Here is a 19028-nt window from a genome sequence, read left to right on the forward strand (position 1 = left end):
AACTCTTCGGCATCGTCAAAGAACTCTCAAACCCCAGGACCTGCTCCAACGAACCCCCTCCACCACAAGAGCTCTGCAACTCCCTCGCCACCCACTTCCGCCGCAATATAGAAGAATTTCAGACACCCACGAACCCGACACCCAGAGCAACACCAACCTCCTCCACACCTGGACCCTCGTCAACAAAGAAGACGTCACTCACACCATGGCCTCCATCCACTCCGGATCCCCATCGGACCCCTGCCCTCACCACATTTTCAATAAAGCTAGCAACATCAACGCTCCAGCTCCTTCGAGTCAGCCACCTTCCCAGAAATCTGGAAACACGCAGAAGTCAACGCACTACTGAAGAAGCCCAAGGCGGACCCAGACGACCCGAAGAACTACAGGCCGATCTCCCTCCTCCCCTTCCTGGCCAAGGTCATCGAAAAAGTCGTCAACACCCAGCTCTCCCGCTTCCTAGAAGACAGCAAGGCGCTTGACACCTCCCAATCCGGATTCCGAAAAAATCACAGCACAGAGACCGCACTCATCGCTGCCACAGACGACATAAGGATCATGCTCGACAAAGGAGAAACCTCAGCACTCATCCTGCTGGACCTCTCTGCCGCATTCGACACGGTATGCCATCACACCCTCCGCACACGACTTCACAACGGCGGAATCTGCGACAAGGCTCTCAAGTGGATCTCATCATTTCTCACCGGCAGAACCCAGAGAGTCCGCCTTCCGCCATTCCGTTCTGAGGCCTCCAAGATCATCTGTGGCGTCCCTCAAGGATCCTCCCTCAGCCCAACGCTCTTCAATATCTACATGGCTCCTCTCGCCAACATCGCCCGGACATACCACATCAACATATTATCATATGCAGACGACACCCAGCTGATCCTCTCCCTCACGAAAGACGCCACTACTGCCAAAAACAACCTACACAACAGACTACACGCCATCACCAACTGGATGGAATCAAGCGGCCTCAAGCTAAACAGAGATAAAACAGAGATTGTCTTCTTCGGCTCCAACCCCTCAGCATGGAACGACTCCTGGTGGCCCAACTCCCTAGGCACCGCACCCTCACCCACCACCTACGCTCGCAACCTGGGCTTCATCTTGTACTCCACTCTCAGCATGACTCAGCAGGTCAACGCAATCTCCTCCTCCTGCTACAACATTTTCCGCATGCTCCGCAAGATCTTCAAGTGGATCCCCGTAGAGACCAGGAAAACCGTCACCCACGCCTTGGTCAGCAGCAGATTGGATTACGGCAACGCCCTATATGCAGGAACAACGGCCAAGCTACAAACCAAGCTACAACGTATTCAGAAGGCATCCGCCCCCGCCTCATCCTTGACGTCCCACACCGCAACCACATCTCCCCCCACCTCAGAGACCTACACTGGCTACCCGTACCAAAAAGGATCACCTTCAAGCTCCTGACCAACGCACGCAAGGCTCTCTACAACACCAGTCCAGCCTATCTCAACGACAGACTTTCCTTCCACGCTCCCACACGCCATCTCTGCTCCGCAAACCATGCTCTCGCCACCATCCCCCGCATCTGCCGCACCACCACCGGAGGAAGATCCTTCTCACACCTCACCGCCAAAACCTGGAACTCTCTACCACTCCAGCTACGCCAGACCCAGGACCTCCTAACTTTCAGGAAACGCCTCAAAACATGGCTTTTTGACCAGTAGCATCCCCTCTCCCCAGCCCCTTGAAACCCTAACAGGTGAGTAGTGTGCTTTATAAGTATATTGATTGATTGATTGATTGATTGAGTGATTGAGTAGTTTGGATCTATAGTCTTGTAAATATTAAACCCAATCGATGGCCCACAGGCTAATTGGTAAGCCAGTGTAGATAAACCGGCTTCACACTAATTTAACAGGCTATGGATCTGACCGGCGAAAGCAGCCTAGTAATACAGTTTATAATCTGGGAGCTTAAAGCCCCCCTATTTGTAAGTCAATATAAGAAACTTAGAGACCTTCCGGACCGCTTGCACCCGGAATAACACTGCAGATAACACTTTCTAGACGCTTAAAGAAAGATCCTGAGACCCTTAGAGAGATTGAGTGAAACAAGTATAGACACTTAGGCAATATGTTCATTTTTATAACATCTACTGGGGATGCTGAGGGGAAGCTGATGCCAGCAAAGTAGCTTAGACAGAACCAATTTAAGAAGTGACTCATAATTAAGAGTAATTACATCCTCCACCTGACTAGTATGGCGAATACCTGGATATGTAGCGGTATCTGTAACCCGTAAAGATGTTAACAAGGTACCTGGTTGATAATTAAGGATTGTCTGTTTTTGTGCCAGGTTTAGATTGTACCCAGAAAAGGAGCTTAAAAGCTCTGCCTCCTCTGTAATACAAGCTATAACGTCTACTGGGTTAACAGAGAAGACGGCGATGTTGTCTGCATATGAAGTTTACTTAAGATCTATAACATTTAAGCTTACTGGGAGGTACCCCTTATTCCGCAAGAGGTGTCTTATAAAAGGCTTGATGCATGAGATAAATAATAAAGGGGAAAGTGGGCACCCCAGCTGTGTGCCTCTTCGTACTGGGCAAATATACTGATGAAATGCCGCTCAGCTTGACTTTGGCTACCGGGTTCTTGTATAGTTTTTGTACTAGGGAGATAATCCGGCTTCCAAATCCGAACGCTGTCAAAGTCAACCAAAGTGCTTCCCATGCTACTCTATCGAAAGCCTTCCCGGCATCCAGCATTATCATACCAATATGTTATTTTAATTTACCAGAGATGTTGATGGCTGCAATAGCAGTGTTAACATGGGCCGAAGTATCTCTACCGGGGACAAACCTGTGCTAATGATCACAGACTAAACCATGAAGGAGAAGGGCCTGGCTTTTTTGCCAATATTTTAGAGAACATTTTAGCATCAGAATTGATCAACAAGATTGGGCGACACGAACCTCTCTCTTCAAGTGTTTTTTTCTCCGTGGGAAACACCACTATATTAGTCGTGCTCCAGGATACAGAGGCTTCCCCCCTTTGTGATATACGCAATTAAGTCAGTAAACTCGGGTGCCAGAATATCCCCAAATGTTTTGTAAAACTCAAGAGGGATAGCATCCTCACCCACGACTGTGCCAGAGGTCAGAGCCTTAATTGCATCCTCAACCTCGGCTACCCTTACATCCCCTTGAAGCAGAGCCGTCTCCTGGGCATCAAGCCGAGGTAAGTGGCTCTCTTGCATATATTCCCGGAAGCTAAGATTAGTAGAGTATACTAACTCACCATATATCCTTGCATAAAATACTCCTAACTGCTCGACAAAAGCCTGTGGCTGTGAATAAAGCAACACGCCCTCTCGTTTAATGCACATGATTTTGGAGCTAGCCTTATAGTCATCAAACTGAATGGCCAGAAGCCGACCAACTTTCTTGCTGTATTCATACTGCAGCATTCTATGCTTATGATAGCAAGCAGCTACTTTCTTCGATAACCTTCTATTTAACATAAGCCGTGATTCTAGCAGCCTCAGATATATCAACTGCTTAGCAGGATCCCTTACTGTGATCGCCTGCGCATGCTGACATTCTAGGTCTAAATAATCAAGACAACACTGTCCCGCTTCTTGATATGCACGCCTATTCTGGCCCAGAATGACCTGAAGAGTCACAACATTCGGAATAGTAGAACCCAACCCAGCGCTTCCCAACCCCATGCCTAGAAAAAGGAATCATCCCCTTAGCATGCTGTCGCTGACTGACACCCTATAGAGAGAAACCTCATGATGCCCCCAAACCCGGCTGGGACCCCCCAGACCCGCCCCCAACAGTGTGCTGAACAAACGCAAAAAAAGAAAACCGAAAACCCCTCCTACTCTCTTTAAATATTATTCCCTTTTTAGGGCTCGGCCTACGTCACCACGAAGTGGGGCGGAGCTTCGAGCTCTATTGTTATAAAAAAAAAAAAAGGTTTCTTTAGGGCTCGGGCCAGAAACATTCCAAACATTCCTTAGTGCGCGTGGTTGTTTTATGGCATCTGCATAGTGATTCGTCTTCGCTGTGCTGTCTTTGTAGTAGCCTTGACGCGATAGGCTTTATGTGATTTGCGTCCGCCCTTGTGGGCATTTTCTCTGCGGTTTCGCGCACGGGCGTCCATAAATATCAATTAGGAGCTGTCAGGGTGCCTCGTTAAGTGAATGCAGACGGCCGGGGCGCGTTCACTATTCAGCAGCGCTCCGCGCGCTGGCTCGCTCTGCACTGCAGCCTCAGCCTCACCTCTGCTCTGCTGCCAGACACTCAGTGCTGCTTTTATTTATTGTGCAAGCCGCAAGCGCACGGAAGAGACTAGAGTCACTTTATCTCAACATTGGCAGTTGTTTTTAGTTCAGCTCGTCTGACCAGCCCTCATCTGCCTCACTGCACACCGCCTCATCTGCCTACGTGCTGTAAAGCCACAGCCTTGGATACAGCACTTCATAAAAACAAAGTACATTACATTAAAAACCCACAGTGATGCAATCTGCAAAGCATGAACTTTTAGCTCAGTTCATCACCGTGAAGCTGACATCTGTGAGGCTAGCTCAGTGGGTTAGGCGCTGGTAGCAGAGGTCTATCACTTAACTTTCCATTCTTCTTTTGAGTTTGAATTGGAATACGGCAATACAATTTGTGTGTTTGCATGTGTCTGCTTTAAAAATTGTACTAATAATTACGTTTTGTCACCTGTAAAATCAATATAGAATATTAGTAAACTTTTTGGTTTTTCCAGGCTATGCCTCCAGGCTCATCAGCACAAGGCTGCATTCATACATCTTTTCCATTGCTTGTTACCTCATTAAGAATGCGGAAGTCGTCTGCTGTGAGTGTGTTTACGTCTGTCTTTGTTGCTCGTGGGACATGAGGCGTGCAGAGTGGCGGTGAGTGCAGAGTGGCGGTGAGTGCAGAGTGGCGATGACTGCAGAGTGGCGGTGAGTGCAGAGTGGCGGTGACTGCAGAGTGGCGGTGACTGCAGAGTGGCGGTGACTGCAGAGTGGCAGTGACTGCAGAGTGGTGGTGAGTGCAGAGTGGGGATGAGTGCAGAGTGGCGGTGAGTGCAGAGTGGCGGTGAGTGCAGAGTGGCGGTGAGTGCAGAGTGGCGGTGAGTGCAGAGTGGCGGTGAGTGCTGAGTGGCGGTGAGTGCAGAGTGACTGCAGAGTGGCGGTGACTGCAGAGTGGCGGTGAGTGCAGAGTGGCGGTGAGTGCAGAGTGGCGGTGAGTGCAGAGTGGCGGTGAGTGCAGAGTGGCGGTGAGTGCAGAGTGACTGCAGAGTGGCGGTGACTGCAGAGTGGCGGTGAGTGCAGAGTGGCGGTGAGTGCAGAATGGCGGTGAGTGCAGAGTGGCGGTGAGTGCAGAGTGGCGGTGAGTGCAGAGTGGCGGTGAGTGCAGAGCGGCGGTGAGTGCAGAGCGGCGGTAAGTGCAGAGTGGCGGTGAGTGCAGGTGCAGAATAAACAGTGTGTGACTATGCAGGGTGACATTGGGAGTGTGCGGGTGAGCAGTGTGTGAATGTGTAGGGGCAGTGTGTGATTGTGCAGAAAACACCACACACACATACACCACACACACATAGCACACACACACACCATAGACCCATACACCACACACACACCACACACACATAAGGCACACAGAAACCACACACCTCAGTCTCTCAACACCACACACTCGTCACCACTCAACACAACACATTCACCACCACACTCACTCCCCAGGCTCCCCCCCACAGACTCACCGCCACACACTCACCAGTACACAGAATACAACACACAGAACAACACACCCCCAGCCGTCAATGAATGCTTTCACCATGCACAAACACCAACAACCATCAGCCATCTGTGCACGCTTGTACCAAGCACACACCCACCAGCCGTCAGTGCACCCTTCCACCAGGCACACACACCTCCAGCCGGCAGTGCACTTTTCCACCAAGCAATCGCAGTATGGTACACTTTACTTGTAAACATATTCATATAAAACACAGCATGCCACCATTGGTAAAATTACAATCCAACCCACATAATTCCACTACACACCACATGCACACACTCCATAACACATGGCGAAAAGACATTGGCATTTACAATGCCATTAGCTCAAACTCAAATAAATCTGAGCCCGATTGCATTTCTAATGCTTGTTTAAGAAGTGTCAGATTGCCATCTAGAGAGAGCTTCTTTAGCATCAGTCTCTGTATAGGAAATTGTGAGCAGCCCTCTTTAAGTATCTTTAGCCGAGCTGGCTCCTGCAAGCAAACTTGCATACACACAGCTTTGAGAGGGTCAATTAGCTGACAGAGCTTCCACCGTCTATCCATTGTAGCCTTGCACAGGTCTGACCTTACAAATATAGATATCGAGTCCAATTTTACAGGAGTGGTAGGATGGCTTTAACACAGACTGCTTGTTGGAGTAGAAAGTTGCTGATATATACAATAGTATTGGACGGGCGTAGGGTAAAATAAAATTCCTATGATGACGAAACCCAATTCCATCTTCTGTTATTAAATCACAATTTTGTGAGGCCTTCATACTCTTCTTGGACATCATCAACACCTCTCCTCTACAGGTATCTTCCAGTTATTCCTGGAAACTGTTCAAATATGGGCATGCTCTAAATGCTGAACCTTCACCAAGAGAGTTATCTAATTACTGTCCAATTATTGGCAAATACTCAAGAGCACTTGCGGCCATATTAAGATCCCATTATTTGCACTTCGCCGACATACAAATGGCCTGTGTGTTTTTTTTTGCTGTCTACAGTGCATACATTAACTCAAAACATCTCTGAGTTTGTTCATCTGCTCCTGACAACGGAGCTCGGAAACACAAACAGGCAATTTATGCCTTGAGTTTCTTAACTCTGCTGTCTGCAGCTCTGGCACTACCTCGAAGATTTTTAGAATGATTATATGCACCTTATACTGAAGACATAAATGCACATACAATATGTGCACGGGCACAGTGCAAAGGATCGAATTGTGATATTAGCTTTGATCTCTACTGCCTCCTCCAATACTGCCAATCTGTTATTCACTCCCTATGCAGTATAGAACGAGCCATCATCAAATTACTGGTTGACATCCTTTCAATCACTGAAAATGGTGAACCATGGTTTTTGATGCTGCTTGACCTGTTTAAGGTGTTTAATCCCATATCACCTTATCTTGCTTAAAACTCTCCATTCATGCACAGTGCACACAATTAAACAACCCCCTACCTGCCAGGCTGAAAGCTATTTCTTCTGTCACTTGAGGGTTTCCACCATGATGTAGACAGCCCCATTATCTGCAAGGAGTATATTAAGCCGTAGGGACAACTATCAAGCAAACAATATATTGGTATCCGGTATACTGATGACACCCAATTCTACATCGAAACTTTTTCCAAACAAAGATATCATTGAACCAAGATTTTTCCTAGATGTCATAGTAGTCTTGATGTTGAGGTTCCGTGACAATCGTAAGTGGTGTTTTCGACTCGTTCAAATATGGACGAGTTTGGTATCTATGAACTGCAAATGACGAGTTTAGTGGGTGTACGCGTTTTCGCTATGCTGACCTGAACCATTCATCTTGTTCGTGGGTTTCTTCATCTGAACCCACGGGTTCCATTTTAGATATGGCAGCCATTTTGTCTCTTGCCCTCAAATAGCCAGCGAACGGACGCTGTCCGCATTGTGACCCTGGGATTCCCAAGCTCTTCCGGAAGACATGTGTTCCTTTGAGGGTGTCTTTATGACGAGGGGGATGACACTGCAAAGGCAGATGGCCTCGCTCAAGGCTCATCTTGCCGCGCCGGTCTATTGTTTCAGCCGTGCATTCATTAGGCATGTCTCCTTTGATTCCTGCAATCGTGTTTCCGATATCACCCCCTTACACTCTTTTCAATCTGTTGACTATCTTTGTCTTCCTCTGCACCTGTTTTCTGACTCGTTTACAGCCGGAATGGAATGCACTAATGGTGGGAAGATGTACTTTTACAATTGGGAACCGGCGATGCTACTGTAATTATGTTCCGGGACCCTGAATACATGAAAGCAACCCCCTATGAAATTTACTGTGGGAACTGAGTTGTAACCTTTTGTTCGCCATGTTGTGCTATGACAGAAATATGTATAAAAGGAGCGATCCACAGATACAATTTGAAGCAGTCTCCTAGAACCTACATACGTTGTACTTCTTGTGACTTCTGTGTTCCCTGCAGTAAATAAACCTCGATCTTTGACGCCGAAGGAAGTGTCCCGTGTCTCTGTCATTTGTACGCCGGAACAGGTAACCCACGAAGGTTTCAGGTGTTTTCCCCTGGCACCGCTGGGTCTTACGAAAACCCAGTCCTTCAGTTGGCGCCCAAGTGGGGCGACATCAGCGGTACCGGTCCAAAGCCCGACGATCGTGAGGAACTTCGTGTGAAATCTCCGAGGGAAGGTGCACCCCGCTTCATCGATCCTGTTGTCGAAACAAGTGGCCCGAAGACTTTTCCCGCGAAGATCCCCCGCCTCCTGACGGCTGCGACGGACTGATGCCCTGACTGTTTTGGCGCCTGGCGTAGACCTTTGTACAGCGAGACGATTGACGGGCCTTCCTGGTGACGCCATTGTTCTTTCAGTTAAGTATTTGTGGGTCGCTCCCAGAGTCCTTAGTTGTTGTTGGTGCTTGGATGTTTGCATGGTTCCATTGCATTTGTGGTTCTTAGTACTTGGTTCTTAGTTGTTTTATTTTGACGATTGCAGTCGCCAAAGACCAAGGGTCTTACATTTTTGTGAGGATATCGTAAATCGATAACCCTTGAAGTTTGTGAAACTCGGTTAGTGTGCACGATGCCTGGCCGTAGTACTTTGTTTAGTTGCTTTAAAGGTTGTGGTGTGGATTCCCGATTGGAGGATTCATGTCCGATACCTCCAGTTGGAACTCCAGTCTATGAGTTATATAGTCGCCATGGTGTGGGTCCTATCGCATATAATGAGTGCTGGGTCCGTTACACTAAAGATGACGGTGTCCTTAGTTGGCCACCTCATGGTAGTTTCGAAACAGCAATTTTGGATAATCTAGAAGCAAAATTGTTCAAAAAGAAAGCAAGGCCGGCCATGTTCGATTCCTTTCGGTTATGGCGTAAAGAAGCCAAGCAGAAAGAAATCAAACAGCTTAAATGTAATAAGAGGGAAGGTATCGTTACGACAATGAGAAATGCAGAGCAGTTCCAGCGAGACAAAGACGAGAAGGAAAAGGAAGTTTTTGATAGATTACAACGTATGGCGGTGGATAAGTGTTATCCCGCTCTACCATCGAGTACTGATAAGAAGTGAGAGGAAGCAGTTGAGGATCCTTTGTTGTCCTACCTACTGAAGTCACCACCTCCATATGCACAGGATACTACAGCGCCTGTGGTTCCCCCTGTTCCTCAACCTGTCGTTCCGGCGGCTGCTGGTCAGCCTGTCGTTGGTCCTGTTCTTGCGAATCCTCCTGTCCCTATTCCTCTACCTGCTCCTGTTCCTACTGCTCCACTGCCTATACCTTCTCAACTTGCTGTTCCCGCTACTTCTGCTCTTGTGGTTACTCCTACTGCTCCTGTGTTTAGTCCTCATGTTGTTGCTCCTGTACTTTTCTCCTCTTCTCCGTCTGTTCGAAGACGCATTCCTAATGCTGTTGCTAATCTTTACTCTCCTTTTGGACCGCTTCTTGGGTCCAACGTTTCTGATGTTCCCCAACGACGAAGTCAGCTTCCTGGTGGTAAGGAACGCGATACGTTAATTAGGATGGCACGTAATTGGATTAGATATCCCCTTAAAAGTTCCCCGCGCATAATTTTTGAGACTTTCTCTCAATTCAATGAGCCAACACAGAGATTTGTGTTTGATGAAATGTGCAAATTTTTATGTGAAGCGATATCAAATGATGAGGTAAACGAAGTACCGATCGACGTAACTGAACTTCGGCTTCAGTTTTCGAGTGGTATGATTGTGGGTAGCAATGTTCGACGTGCTATAGAACATCTTCTATCCTTTCGTCCCACTGTGATACCTCGAGCATTGTTTAAAGATGAATCTGAGGAGTGGATGGCGACGCCTGGTCAGTATCCCATGCGTGAAGTCCCCCCAGTGTATATGCCAGGTAACCCTGGTGCTGCCCCTCCGATTCTGCCACACTTCCAGAGAGTTTGGATACACCTTCCATGGAAGCGATCGGAAGTCTTACAGGTTAAGCAATCTTTGCCTGACCCCCGTAAAAATCCTGCAGGATACTACAAAGAGTTGTCCCAATTAGTGGATGCAACGATCATGAATCTTGCCGACATCGACATGTTGTTCGGCAACGTAGTACCTCAACCGGTTTGGGCGAAAATACGTCAAGAAAATCACGCAGCTGAGTTAGGCAGTGATTGGGCTGCGCTTACAGCGGCTGACGGATTGCAGGTTGGTGGGGCTAAGCCTGAGCAGTTAATCACGGCTTTGCCTCAAAGAATCATTACACTAATGAAGACACTTATGCCAGCCATGAAAGTTAATTGGGATAAATTGTCTGTGTGTAAGCAAAAGAAGGACGAGAGTGTCTCCGATTTCTTTACGAGATTTGAGGAGGCATTCATTGATCACAGTGGTCAGGATATGAGCACTGAGGGAGGTCAGAGGTTGTTCGTAGATAAATTTGTATCGAATTTGTTGCCTGACCTTAGCAACAAATTGAAAAATTCCGAGAGTTCGTGGGCTGTTTCTACCTCCGCTCAGATATTGGCCACGGCTCAGTATTACGAAAATAGGGAGAAGGAGGAAAATGATCGTGCGGATAAAAAGACAAAAGATCTCAAAACAAAAGTTCTGTTACAGCAAGCGTATCCTCCGCGCTCAAATCAAAATGATTCTCAACAGCGGAATAGATCGCAATCGCAATCCGCTAGGCCACAATCGCGGAATGACTCCTCTTCGCAGAGACCTATGCTTGGATACAATCAATGCGCTTACTGTAGAGGTGAGGGTCATTTAAGGTTTGATTGCCCGGTTTTGCGCGACCGAAATAATGGTGGTTCATCTAGAGGAGGTCGTAGTGGTCCTCAGCAGGCCTCGCGAGATAGAGGTCGCGGTGTTACTCAGAATCAAAATGAGCGTTCTAACAATTCATCTGATTCCAACAATTGTTTTGATCAGCGTGGTTCATCGTCAGGTAGATCTGCACAGTACCATGTGGACGATTTTTATATCGAGCAGGGTATTGATGACGGTAATTACTAGGATAGCCACCGACAAAGAGAGGGAGTAGTATCAGTTCCGGTTGATCAGAGAGGGCCTTACGTCGCAGTTGCCACATCGGGCGTAGTTGAGCCTTTTCTGTTGGACACTGGTGCAGCGAAAAGTTCCATCATGCATTCGAAACTCCCTGGCGCACCTTTGTCTGGCTTAACGAATGTTTCCGTTGGATTCTCTGGCGCCCCTGTTAGCAATCCGGTCTCTAGTTCTTTGCCCCTTACAATTGGGCCTTGTGAGCTGAAAGCTCCTTTGATTTTGACTACTGGTTGTGGTGAGAATCTTTTGGGCCTGGATTTGTTGAAACGTTTATATGCGACTTTGTATTGTTCTCCTGCGGGAGTGGAGCTTACGTTGGGTCAAAGAGTGATCTCTCCCATGTACTTGTCATCTGATAAGCTCCCACCGGAATTGAGTTCTCTTCCTGCATCTTTGTGGGCAACAGGTCCCAATGACGTGGGCCTGCTTGACATCTCTCCTTATGTTGTTCAACTGAGATTGAATGTGCGATTGCCACGTATTCCCCAGTATCGTATCTCCCTTGATGGTGAACGAGCGTTGTTAGCGATCATCTATGATCTCATCGAGAAAGATGTTATCGAGGAGACTCGGGGAAACGTGTGTAATAGTCCTGTGTTACCTATTCTGAAACGTACTGATTCATCCAAGCCTCCTGTTTATCGTTTTGTTATTGATTTACGGGAGGTGAACAAAATTGTGATTCCTCAGTTTCCTGTGGTGCCTGACATTACGGCTTTACTGACTCTGATTCCAGCATCTGCTTCTTGGTTCTCAGTGATCGATCTGAAGAATGCTTTCTTTAGCATTCCGATTGCTGAGGAAAGCAGAGATCTATTCGGTTTCTCATTAGGAGGTCGCAGCTTTAGGTTTAAACGCGCTCCTCAGGGCTACTGTGAGAGCCCATCGATATACAGCCAAGCCCTGAAGAGTCAACTTGACGCGTTTGTGTTACCGGCTGGTGCGGCTTTAATTCAATATGTTGATGACTTATTGGTGGCTGCTGATACAAAAGACATCTGCAAAATTGCTACGGTATCGTTGTTACAGCATCTCTGTGACTTACATCACAAGGTGTCACCTTCTAAACTGCAATATTGTTGTCAAGAAGTAACCTATCTAGGTCACTTATTGTCAAAGGAGGGAAGAAGGTTGACCCCAGAGAGAATTGCGGCGATTGCTCGAATGACTGTGCCAACAACTCAGAGAGATGTGCGTGCCTTTCTAGGTATCACGTCATATTGCAGGCAATGGATTTCAAATTTTTCATTGCTAGCGAAACCATTGGTAGCCCTCACGTGCAAGGATGTTCCAACTCCTTTGCCATGGACTGAAGAGTGTCACAAATGTTTTTCTGAATTGCGTGATGCGTTGTGTTCGGCTCCTGTGTTAGGTACTCCTGACTACAGTAAGCCGTTTACACTATACGTTCACGAGAGAGAGGGTTGTGCGTTAAGTGTTCTGACGCAGCAATTTGGTGGTAAGCAGCGTCCATGTGCATATTTTTCCTCGACTTTGGACCCAGTAGCCAGAGCTTTGCCGAGTTGTCTAAGAGCGACAGCAGCGGCTGCGGTGTCCATCCGACAATCTGCAGGATTGGTCATGGATAATATGCTTACGGTGATGGTTCCACATGCAGTTGACACTCTCTTAAATCGTACGAAAACTCAACACTTGACGAGCGCAAGGTTGTCCGGTCACGAGTTGACGCTTTTGGCAAGTCAGATTCAAATAAAGCGCTGTAATGTCCTAAACCCGGCGACGCTGTTGCCAACCAATATGGAATCAGATGACGTACCACCACATGATTGCTATTTGCGAACTGAGGAAGAAACGAAGGGTCGTGTTGACCTAAAAAACACTCCATTGGCAGACCCCGATGGAACCTTGTATGTTGATGGTTCGTGTTTTAAGTTGCCGAATGGTGATGTGACTACTGCGTATGCTTTGGTAACATTGAGTACGGTTGTGGAAACTGCGAGGTTGAATCAGAATTCTGCGCAGGCGGCAGAGTTGATTGCGTTGACGAGAGCGTGTGTTTTGTCAAAGGGAAAGCGAGTGAATGTATTTACTGATAGTCAATATGCTTTTGGCGTTGCACATAGCTTTGGTCGATTGTGGCGAGAGAGAGGCTTTATGACATCGCATGGCACGAAGATCCAACACGGACAGCTCGTGAACGATCTTTTAGACGCACTTACGTTGCCTAAGCAGGTGGCGATTATTAAATGCAGTGCGCACTGTAAGGTGACGGATGATGTTGGCCGTGGTAACGCGTTTGCGGATGAGATTGCTAAAGAGACAGCTAGAAATCTTGCAACTAGAATGTATGTGACGAGTCCAGTAAGGTGGCCTACAGAGACTGGTATGTGTGAGGACACTGTTGAGAGTGTGAAAGTGATTCAGAAGGAGGCCACCGAAACTGAAAAGACTAAGTGGAAGGAGAGCACAGGAAAGTTGGATGCGAATGGATGTTGGACTGATTTGTCGGAAAATCAGAGATGGATGTTGCCGGATGCATATGTGCTAGCTGTTGTGACTATGGCGCACGGCTTGTCACATATTAGCGCGAAAGGTATCTGCAAATTGTTGTCCCCTGTATGGAAGAATGATGGTATCGCTAAGTGTGCTGAGAGAGTGGTTAAGAATTGTATGGTATGTATGATGTACAATCCTGGCAAGGGCACTCCTACCCCACCTGGCCACTTTGCTCCTCCTACATGTCCCTTTGAGGTTATCCAACTGGACTTCATCCATATGGAGCGATGTAACAACCTGAAGTACGTTTTAGTTGTGGTTTGCGCATTCTCCCGATGGATCGAAGCCTATCCTCTCAAAGACAATACTGCCCAGTCCACAGCAAAAGTCCTACTGAAGGAATACTTTCCTCGGTATGGAATGCCACGAATTGTATGGTCTGATAATGGAAGTGAGTTTGTGGGAAGTGTGATGAAGAGTGTGTGTAAGGGCCTTGGAATTACACAAAAATTCCACAGCGCCAATCATCCCCAGTCGGCAGGTTTGGTTGAAGGGTACAATGGTACTCTAAAATTGAAACTCGCAAAGATTCAGGCTACAACTGGTTTGTCGTGGCCTGATGCCTTGCCTCTGGCTCTTTTGTCGACCAGGACGACTGTACACTCTCGAGTAGGGCTCAGCCCATATGAGATTGTGTTCGGCCGTCCGGCAAATATTTGGGGGGTTCCTAGACTCAGGTCTTTCGACAGTCTTGAATACCCAATGTTGATTGATTATCTTCATGATCTGACTGCTAAACTGAGGTTAATTCATCAACAGGTCTTTGAAGCACTGCCGGCACAGACAGAGGGTCCTGGACATCGGCTCCAACCAGGAGACTGGGTGGTGACCAGGAATTTTGACCGGAAGCGAAACCTGGAGCCGAGGTTTGTGGGACCCTTCCAGGTTCTACTCGCCACGAGAACTGCCGTTCGTCTGGAAGGCCGCAAACACTGGGTGCATGCCACCCACACAAAGAAGGTACCAATACCTTTACCAGCGGACTCGTGGGTGAGGACCGGTATCGCAGCCTCGGAAACAGAAATTCCGGTGAACTTTGTGCCGTTCAGTGACGCTCAGCCTGTGGGAGATACTTCAGTGCAATCAGATAACTTTGTTGAACCTTCATCATTGGGAAACTCAAAACTTGAACTATCGTCTGACCGACAGGACTCTGTTCCGCAACCTGAACAATTATTTGAAGAACAGACTCGTCCTGGAAGAAGCAGATATTTTCTTCGTTCTCATACCAAAGACTAATAAAAATCTTTTTGCTTTTTTCCCCTTTTTGAAATTCGCGTCACCCCCTCATTATCATCTTGAACATTTTGAATAATTGCAGCCTCTATTAATCCTTGAGTTCTTTTCCACGTGTGTGTTTTTCCACAGCTAGGAGATTTTTTATTATAATTGAATGTTTGATTAAAGAACCTTACATCCGGGTTGACCGTAGGGCCGTGCGGGTACTTCCTTCTTTTTAGCAGGTTCCTGACACTAGGTCGGTACTTTTGTCGATTCCTAGGAACTCCTGGGGATTGATAATCGCTACTCAGAACGAAGTGCGTCAAGAACGTTGCGGACGGTTTTTAGAGGATGGAATTCTCCAAGTTGTCGGAGGTGGAGAAGACTCTTGCGCAAAGATCAGTACTGCACAGGATTGTACGTACCAAATGCTTTCTGTTTCAGGTGTTCCTACTGTTCCTAACTGTTTCCATGTTATTGGTGGGTGGAGTATATTTTGGAATACAAACATTATTGCCTTCTGCTTCACCTACTCTTTCCTCTGAACCAAAACCTACTCCCACTGTTTCTCCTCCTTCTTTTCATCCTCTACCTCAACACGAGCAGGTTAGACGTGCAGAATTCATGAACAACTCCTTCGTCCAGCTTCTTCATCAACACCAGTTGGTGATGAACACTACCAATTGTTGGGTGTGTGGTTTAACGCCACATACCATGGATAGGGGAATTCCGTACTTGGTCCTTCCTTACAGTTCCCAGGGTTCAGCTCGAGCATTCCAAACTATGTTTCGTAGCGCACTAGATTCCTACCCCCATCGAGAGCCACGCACTGCAGATCATGGTCCTGGCCCGTACCACAAGCCTTTGGCAAGAGCGATTGCCGATTTAGATAGGGATATCTTTGACGCATCGCTTATCCCAGAGGAAGAGGTGCGAGCATACAGAGATCTGAGTGAGGCTGAGTATAGCATGTCAGTGGGTGATCGGCAGCTTAAAAGCTCGTCTCCGATCTGGATCGTACCCCATCTCGGTAATTTCTGTTTGAAAGGTCTTGGCCGAAGCCCGCGAGCTCAGCTTGGGAAGAGTGCCTGTACTCAAACATATGTTTTACAGATGGCCTCTTCCCCTGTTCTTTTGACTGCCAAGGGTACATACTATGTCTGTTATGACCGCGCATATACATGGTTGCCTCGTGACTTCTCAGGCACCTGTTATATTGTGAATCTGTTGCCTCCGACCTTCACCGTTGGGTCGGATTATCACAAGACCAGAATTGTGAGAGGTGTAATTAGCAAAGAAGACACTGCCGGTCAAGAAGCAGGAGACTTCTTTAAGGGTTTCTTGCCGTTTTGGGGACCTATGATCAATAGTAGGAACCTGAGACAGTTGACTCGAGTGGTGGAATCAACTGCTAATATCACTGCAAGTGCCCTTGGTAATATAACAGCAGAGCTTCAGGCGGACAGGCTTATGACGTTACAAAACCGTATGGTTTTAGATGTCGTTCTTGCAGATAGAGGTGGTGTATGTCAGGTGATCCATTCGAGTTGCTGCATTTTCATTCCTGACAACGCTCCAACTGTCTATCAAGCCATCTCGAAGTTGCATAAAATCTCCGAGTCCATACACGTGGACGTAGGTGAATGGACGCTACTAGGATGGTTTTGGGGCCTGATGTCGACGTGGGGTTGGAAAATTCTGATGATCATTGGGGTTGTTGTAGCATTTCTATTCACGTGTTGTCTTTGTGTACAGTGTGGTCCTGCCTTATGTGGCCTCTGTGCCACAACGTGTATAAGACGGCCACCTGTTACCAAGGAAGCATTGATGGATAGAATGATGTTGCAGCAACATCTGGATGGTCTGATGAATATCGAGATCGATTCTGATATCGACTAGTGCTTGCCTACATGAGGGCAAAAGGAGCGTCTGAGGTTCCGTGACAATCGTAAGTGGTGTTTTCGACTCGTTCGAATATGGACGAGTTTGGTATCTATGAACTGCAAATGACGAGTTTAGTGGGTGTACGCATTTTCGCTATGCTGACCTGAACCGTTCATCTTGTTCGTGGGTTTCTTCATCTGAACCCACGGGTTCCATTTTAGATATGGCAGCCATTTTGTCTCTTGCCCTCAAGTAGCCAGCGAACGGACGCTGTCCGCATTGTGACCCTGGGATTCCCAAGCTCTTCCGGAAGGCATGTGTTCCTTTGAGGGTGTCTTTATGACGAGGGGGATGACACTGCAAAGGCAGATGGCCTCGCTCAAGGCTCATCTTGCAGCGCCGGTCTATTGTTTCAGCCGTGCATTCATTAGGCATGTCTCCTTTGATTCCTGCAATCGTGTTTCCGATATCACCCCCTTACACTCTTTTCAATCTGTTGATTATCTTTGTCTTCCTCTGCACCTGTTTTCTGACTCGTTTACAGCCGGAATGGAATGCACTAATGGTGGGAAGATGTACTTTTACAATTGGGAACCGGCGATGCTACTGTAATTATGTTCCGGGACCCTGAATACATGAAAGCAACCCCCTATGAAATTTACTGTGGGAACTGAGTTGTAACCTTTTGTTCGCCATGTTGTGCTATGACAGAAATATGTATAAAAGGAGCGATCCACAGATACAATTTGAAGCAGTCTCCTAGAACCTACATACGTTTTACTTCTTGTGACTTCTGTGTTCCCTGCAGTAAATAAACCTCGATCTTTGACGCCGAAGGAAGTGTCCCGTGTCTCTGTCATTTGTACGCCGGAACAAGTAACCCACGAAGGTTTCAGGTGTTGTCCCCTGGCACCGCTGGGTCTTACGAAAACCCAGTCCTTCAATGTCTGTGGTGTAACATAAAATCTACACAAGAAAAAAATTGTTTGACTTTTTTTGCTGAGGAACCATCAGGTCCTTATCCAGGAGTGCTTCAACAATGTAACCTGAAACAGCGTTTTCCTGGTCTTTTATCCTCTGCTAAAACTAGCAGAATTTTTGTTGAACCCACTCAGCTCTTCAAGAACAATATTTAAAACAAAACGTGAATGTTAATTATTCTGTAAACATTATTGTCCAAAATAAAACTATTCCTTCCTCCTACAAACTTCCAATCCACAGTGCAGTCGGTGACGATCAGATTTCCCACTGACATCCTATTAAAGACAATCTTCTAGCAAATCATCTAATCAGCAACCAAACACAGCTTGAGCATATCGTCCATATCCTAACAGAAAGCATTGACTTTTCTCTGCAAAAATTAATTCGACTGCCTTATCCACTGTGATGCTATACTTCTGACCCTCTGTATTCTTATATGCTCATCATCCTCGGTTCACCCTGTAAGTGCATCACAAGTCTTTCTACCGACATATGTTGACTATGTATCCTATGGCTAGGAAGATCCCTTCACTGCCATTTGGGGGTCTATTTCGCACTTCATAAATGCCAACAATGAAATGAATGGATGGATTAAATTTCCATTCATCCATCTTTTTATTACTGTGAACGTCACTCCATCCTCATCACGCTATCCCTCAAACTATCTGACTAATCAGGTAGCTGTCAACCCTTCTTCATCTTCCGCCCTTTTCATTATCTAAGTATCCGCATGATTGTAAATCCTTCCTCATAACTCCATCCTTCCAATCAATGAGGCTTTGTCAGTCCCTAACCATTCAAGATATTTTTTATTTCTTCATAATGTATTGACTGTCCATGTTGCTCCTTGGATCCATCATCACTATTGCTCATCTTCTAAGAATGCACCTAACTCTGGCCGTCTCTCCACACCTTTCACTCCTTCTCTCACATGTCGCTTAGCCATATCATTTTCCTCATGAGAAATATATTGGCTGCTCAACTTACCCTTTCGCCTGCATCTCCTTTCAGGCCAGGCTGCCCAGGGATTCCAAAGCCAGGGCTTCCCTAGAAGAAAACAAATCTTAGCCAACTTTCTTTGGCTGTCTCTCTTTCCATATTCGCTACTTTAGTATGGTGTGGCCACCTA

General features: G+C 46.9%; 1 protein-coding gene across 1 annotated transcript in view; it reads right to left on the minus strand.

Moving 5' to 3' along the window:
• The window catches only part of LOC147751043 (uncharacterized), a 157098-nt gene that overhangs the window by 126402 nt on the left and 11668 nt on the right, over positions 1–19028 (minus strand). Inside the window, exon 7 of the mRNA XM_086932165.1 lies at positions 18887–18946. Within this exon, the coding sequence (XP_086788291.1) occupies positions 18887–18946 (60 nt within the window). The remainder of the gene's footprint in view (positions 1–18886; positions 18947–19028) is intronic.

Source organism: Lissotriton vulgaris, chromosome 1_1 (assembly GCF_964263255.1).
Source record: "Lissotriton vulgaris chromosome 1_1, aLisVul1.2, whole genome shotgun sequence".
Lineage (NCBI taxonomy): Eukaryota > Metazoa > Chordata > Amphibia > Caudata > Salamandridae > Lissotriton > Lissotriton vulgaris.